Below are 6,549 nucleotides of genomic sequence, written 5' to 3'. Positions count from 1 at the left end.
CCGGATGTGCAGTTATAGGAACATGATTATATTCATAGAACATCTTAAGACTGAGGGTCTTTACAAAAGACAGCATAATCATTTTGTATTCAGAAAGTATATAAAGAATGTCTAAAGACCATGTCCTGGCTGATGGAGACACATCTGGACCAAGACAAACACTGTAAATGATTTTCTCACTGTACAACACAGCAGGAAAGACAGGTTTGTGTCAAAAAATTGTACTTTGTGCCATACAACCGAATACCTGATACTGATCGTTCTCTGCTGCTTTAGGAGATGCTCCGGTTTCAGCCGAGTGAGGAGAAGCATCCCGTCTCACGAGTGACACGCTGATCGAGTTACAAACGCTCACTCTCATTTCTCAAATCCAACACACGACTTTCGCTTCTGTTTATTACCAAACCAGTTACATACATGCAACACAACTTCCACACGTCTAGCCCATCCAGTTTTTAAAATAAAATAGAAATTATTCACATACAGATTTAGTTATTATTTCAAAAATAATTCTTTCATCATTATTTCTATGTAAATATAAAACTATATAGTGACACAAAACACACTCTTGACTTGGAAATAAAAGAAAAAAAACAGAGACAGTGACATGAAACCCAAAATAAATGTAAAAAAACCCCAAAAAAACACCACCCACATATTCATGCCCATTTCCCCCTCAATTGACCCACCAGCTACCAACCAGGGAAGGTGATGGCTAGGTGAAGCCAGCGAACCACATCTTTTCCAAATGCTGCCCATGCCGTGTCTCAAGGCAGCATGATACTCTCTCTCTATATATACATAGCCATGGACGGATGTGGCATCGTTGGGCTCCGGACTTGCGATCTCGTGACAGTGTTCCGCCCACATTCCTGTGAACCTGGCATTAATGTGGTGCTGGTTAACACACACCTGATTCAAAGAACAACAATAAAGTGCACAAGAGTCAAAGAATCCTGTAAAATGATTTCCCATAATGCATTTCGCTGCGATAATGAGAGAACACAGCTTATAATACGCTGTGCTAATGTTGGGGTAAAATTGTGTGTGTGTGTGTGAGATTTAGCTATTTACAGTTTTCAATCAGTGTTGCAAAAACAAACATGCTTGCTTTTTACAGTTGTATTTTGTAGTGTGTTAAATTAAAGAACATTCTGGTTCACTTCCCCTGAATTTAGTCAATCAGCCAAGTCATGTTCGCTAATGCTATGAGGCTAATTTAGCTAAGAAGTACTGGAAGCTTATAGCCGATAGCTATGAGCTCACAGTCATTAGCTATAAGCTTTGTCTTTAATTGGAAGATTACAGTCTCTAATTGGAAGCTTATAGTTGCTTGTTGAAGACTGCATGTCACATTTATGATCTAAAATGCTGGTTTACGATCATAAGCCCTGGACTAGTGACTGATGTGTACAAACCTGAGCATAATCGTGTTTAAATATATATTCTGATTTCAGTCATTTATCCATGAACGGACGTTACTGCGCCCGAACGAGCGTTCACAGCAGCACGAACTCGTCTGTGCTGCTCCGCTTACTCCTCTGTCTCCCTTTGCGTGCGACTTGCACCTCTGGGTCCAAGGTCAGCTCCAGCCGCTCGTGCTGGTCTTGCCCGCTGCCCTCCATGAAGGTGAAGATGGGATATGTGTCCGTAGACGAGGTCAGAGCCTGGAGGAGGAAACGGAGGAGTGAAGGACCGGCCGGATACCAAGTCAACACGATCCCTTACTCCTCCAAAGCGAACAGTGTAACGGAGTGGCGCTAAAGGTGGCGTCGGGAAACCCACAACGGTGCGGACGAGGGCGTGTTAACAGTAATCCGTTGTGTATTATCTTTTGTGACACTCTGAAGTAGAATTAAAAGATGATTATTAAATTAAAATCGGTTGCACATTTTAGGCAGCGTGTGTTGGGTGAGAAGGTGACGCGTGTGTGCACTCTTCCTGTATTACCATGGTGACGTCAGAGCGAAGAGTTTCAAAGTCCCTCTTGCTCTTAGCGTAGAAACCCAGAGTGCAGCTGGGGTCCATGCGATGAAAGGGCAGCTTCCTCGCCGTCTTACAGTGAAACGACTGCAAATACACAGCAACATACACTGTAACCATAACAACGCTATCCAGCATCAGCTAATCGTCTAGCCTCGCTTTCTCTCGAGATCAGATTTATCATTCCGAGTAACGCAGCTGGAATAAACAGTTGGTGTAACTCTGGTGACAGTGAGGTTGTTTGGCTTTGCTGTAGATTTGATGACAGAAAAATCCAGAGAAACTGAGTTAATTTTCCAGTTAATAAGTCTAATTCGCTTCACCAATACTGTCCTCCATCTTTGTTTTTCCCGTTTGCTGCCTGACTTACAAACGGATTGGCAGGGAGGCAAGAAAGCGCTCGACATCACTGCGATTTCCTGAAAAGTTTCACTTTAACTCTGAAAGCTCTGCTGTGACCAAAAAAAAAAAAAACGTACAGCGTCACTTTATAAAGGATATTCACTGCCTATTACACCAATATTAGAATATTAGGTCACACCCACCAGCCCATTCTTGAGTTCAGCTGGCATTTAAACAACGTTTCATCTCATTTATCAAATTATATCCGTTTTAAACGGACCGATTTACTGAACGTTTCAGATTCAGTGCTTGTGTGTATACTGTGAGTAAAACAAAAGCAGTTAATCATATCCGTACCTCTAAGGGGAAGTTGGGTTGACTGACATCTACAGCAGCCTGACAGAAATGAGGATCCAGATACAGCAGCTGATCATCTGATTAGAGAGAGGGGAAAAAACAAAAATAAAAACAGTTCAGCTCTTCATGATCATGTGACCATCATGATTGTCCATATTTCCCGGATAATAAATCACTCCAGGTTATAAACACCATTCCCCAAACTCTGTTCAGAGAAAAAATTAAATAAAAACAAATCAACAAGCATTAATTATGAGGCATAGGTTTCACTTCAGCGCCCCCTACTGGTGTAGCCCCGTTTGTGTTCTGTTAGACTTGCTGTAGTTCAGCCTTGAAGTCCTGATTGCAACGTTTCTGTCAATCCCCAAAATAAGAAACGTGTACCAGCCAATCAGAAACAAGTATTTCTCACTCACCCTGAAACCCGACAAAATACAACGAGTGCTTCGGCTTTCCTCCGATTATTCCCACACAGCACTTCAGCTGAAGCAGTCTCTACAGGATCAAGCAAAGAAAATATCAACACGTGTGTGTGTGTGTGTGTGTGTGTGTGTGTGTGTGTACATGCATGTGTGTGTGTGTGTGACCATACCTTCACATACGGGACATACACATGGTTGAGTGTGTCTCCGCCGAGTCTCACAGGCACCAGGATAATAACAGAGTGAAATCTCAACGAGAGCTCACACCGACTTTCTCCATACAGTCTCATCACATCTCCTACATACACTACACACACACACACACACACACACACAGATAAAGAGATACTGCTAATACTTCACTACTGGCATCACACACTCTGTATTGTGTAGTTGCAGTAAAATAATGGAGTTACTGTTGTTACCATAGAGACGTGTTATAACGCATGACACTAATATAACACTAATGTCTATAACACTAATAACTGCACTAATGTCAGAGCTGCAGTTATGGAAAATTAATCAACACCTTCTGACCAATCAGAATCCAGAACTCAAGCGCTGTGGGGTAAAGACTTATCACTACTTTTGGTTATTTTTTTCCACATTTATTTATTTATTTATTTATTTATTTATTTGATGCTTGGCAGCTGTTTAATTCTTTTCTTTTTTTTCCCCCTCTTTCCCCTTCTTAGGAGTGGCTCTATATGTAACTTAATATAATGCTCAGAAAATTGTTTAATAAATAAATAAATAAAACCTCACCGGTGCAGTCCTGTGCGACATACACCGCCAGGTCACTCACTTCAGATGCTGCTACTGCCTTCCTGTAAACACACACACACACACACACACACACACACACACACACACAGACACGAAAATAACAGCAGCATGCATTAAAGAAGTGAAGAAAACAGTGATCACTGCCACTGTGTCTTACCTCAGCATGTGTGCAGCGAAAGCCGGGCCGTACCACTCGCCTGCACGTTGCCCAGACGACCGCCCCAGCTCCACCAGCTGATGCAGGCTGAACGGAGCGGACGGCGTGTCCCCGAACCACGCCACCAGACGCCGGTGTCCACTCTCCTGCCAATCCTCACCCTCATCCAGTATGGCACCCTCACTCCGCCTCCTCTTCCCCACCCTCTGGCTCCGTCCCAATCCCAGCACAAGGGGCCGAGAGTGTCTGAGCTCCAGGTCGTCTCTGGTCTGGTGACGAGCTCCAGGCCACGTCCAACCTGAGAGCAGGACAGAGTGAGCATGCGAGTATGATTGACAGTGTCTGTGCGTGTGCGTGTGTGTGCGCGTGTGTATACCTGGAGGCAGTGTATGTAGCACTAGTGCCTGTGCGAGCAGCATCTGGGCAGAGCGCAGTGTGCAGCCCCACCCACTGTCTGAGGTCAGAGACGAACCATGCAGTGAGGAGAAGCCTCTTCTGTACGTCATCCAGAACAGAGACGAGAACACACACTGGAACTGCTGCTTCTCACCTAAAACACACATATACACACACAACACATTTGAGAGTGTATAGTGTGTGTGTGTGTGTGTGTGTGTGTGTGTGTGTGTGTGTGTGTGTGTGTGTGTGTGTGTGTGTAGGTGATGCACACCTTCATTGCTCAGGTGGTAGGTGTAACCCAGCATACACACAGGAGAGTTTTTACTCAGACGGGCTTTAGCTTTCAGAGTCCAGCCTGAAACACACAGAGTTCAGTAAAACACACACACACACACACTACTACTACTACTACTACTACTCTTGTTTGAACCGCAGCGCTGGTTAACACACACCTCGGTACTTCACACTGTTCCATGCCGACACGAGTCTGCTCCTCAGCCTGGCTTTGTCCTTCACTGCCTCTGAGGAGTGTGTGCTCTCTGTAGGTTCGGGGTGCGACAGGAACTCAAATGACTCCAGGTCTTCTGTGGAGTTTACTTCATCAGGACATACAGTGGTCATCACGTGGCTCTGCTGGAACCGCTCACCATGTCAACCTGAGATCCCTATCCAAGCAACTAGCATCAACAGTCATAAGAGGTGTTTTGCTTCACCTGGACTTACTGCTATTAGACTGTGTGTGTGTCCTGCTGAAAAACCTAGGAGTAAACATCTTTAGTGTTAATTTTTTTTTTTTCATTACTCTAAACCAGGGATGTCAAACTCATTTTAGTTCAAGGGCCACATACAGCCTAATTAGCTGTCCAGTGGACTGGGCCAGTAAAATCATGGCATAATTACCTATAAATAACAATAAGTCCATGTTTTTCCTTTTGTTTTCGTGCAAAGAAGTACAAATACATTAGGAAAATCTTCATATTTAATGAAATATCCTTTTACAAAACATCATGAACAACATCAGATTTCTTAAGACAAACATGTGCAATTTGCTTCTGATTACCATTTACATGTGTGCATTACAACTGGTCACAGTGTTTGTACAAATGCAAAAAACTTTAAGTCACAGGTATTTGGAACTGAAAAATATAGTAATGCACTTTAAAATTTATGGCATTGCATGAACAATAGGATTCCACCAAACCCAATTCTTGTAGTGAAGCTGTTGACTAACATTACATTGCACATAAAATGTGTCTAAGCCCACTGAGGCAAATTTGTCGTGTATCCATTTTTCTCCTTTTTGGCAAAGACATTTTGGCTAATGAGGGTGTGGGGGTGAGTACAAAATAGGGTAGACTACACCGTAATAATAAACAGCAGAAGGCGCATTGCTGCCATCTGCTGTTCGGTCTGAGTCCCAGAATCGTGCCTGGTCTTCCACTCTGACTAAAACAGTGCGCCCCTAGCGGAAAATTTAGGAATAGCATTTTATTTAAAATTTTCTAGTTCGTGTCTTTTATGCATTTTTTCCACTTTCAAAATTCATCCTGCGGGCCGGATTGAACCCCCTGGCGTCTGACACCCCTGCTCTAAACTGAACAACGTGTGTGATGATAGGCTCTTTAGCAAAGAACAACTAACAACACACACACACGTTTGTTTGCCTTACTATCCTTGTGATGACTTATTAAATATTAATATATCTAATTAACACAATGCTACACCTGACTCCAACCCTCTCACAGTCTCAACATCAATAAACTCCCCCTGAACCTTAGCAGCGTTATTACTGCAGCTGAGGGATTGAGATTAATTCACCAGCCGTTACAGATTAGAGATTGTATTCAAATAAACACTTACCGTGGATTTATCTGTATTATAAAACATCACTCTTCAATCTGAGAGGATCCCTGCACAACACGTCCAGCATAACTGACGCCAAAACTGCATTAAGTTTCACTTCCTATTGACGCCATTCTTCGCCTGGCAACGCTGGACGTGTCGTGCAGCTGATTGGCTGAAACAGTACACGTCACAGTCGAGGAAGCCAATCAGAGAGATTCAAATAAAGGTCAAAGGCGGAAACAAAACCCGTGTCTAATA

General features: G+C 43.3%; 1 protein-coding gene across 5 annotated transcripts; it reads right to left on the bottom strand.

Moving 5' to 3' along the window:
* Window positions 1-369: 369 nt before the first annotated feature.
* Window positions 370-6,534, bottom strand: LOC128615776 (cysteine protease atg4da-like). Of its 5 annotated transcripts, none has more exons than XR_008387269.1 (12): window positions 6,307-6,534; window positions 4,899-5,076; window positions 4,718-4,801; window positions 4,424-4,597; window positions 4,048-4,345; window positions 3,870-3,931; window positions 3,275-3,411; window positions 3,099-3,177; window positions 2,683-2,759; window positions 1,951-2,070; window positions 1,419-1,667; window positions 370-912 (listed from the first exon to the last, which is right to left on the bottom strand). XR_008387269.1 is itself a non-coding variant. In XM_053638103.1 (11 exons), the coding sequence occupies exons 1-11, from the start codon at window positions 6,331-6,333 to the stop codon at window positions 1,500-1,502; spliced, it is 1,404 nt and encodes a 467-aa protein (XP_053494078.1). In that variant the 5' UTR covers window positions 6,334-6,534; the 3' UTR covers window positions 370-1,499. The 5 variants fall into 5 exon arrangements, 3 of the variants coding, with proteins under 3 accessions (XP_053494078.1, XP_053494079.1, XP_053494080.1); XR_008387270.1 differs by having other exon boundaries at window positions 370-880; XM_053638103.1 differs by having other exon boundaries at window positions 370-1,667.
* Between the last annotated feature and the right edge of the window lie 15 nt (window positions 6,535-6,549).

Source organism: Ictalurus furcatus, chromosome 12 (genome assembly GCF_023375685.1).
Source record: "Ictalurus furcatus strain D&B chromosome 12, Billie_1.0, whole genome shotgun sequence".
Lineage (NCBI taxonomy): Eukaryota > Metazoa > Chordata > Actinopteri > Siluriformes > Ictaluridae > Ictalurus > Ictalurus furcatus.
Note: the sequence above shows the minus strand (reverse complement) of the source record. Positions and strands in the feature narration are given on the sequence as shown.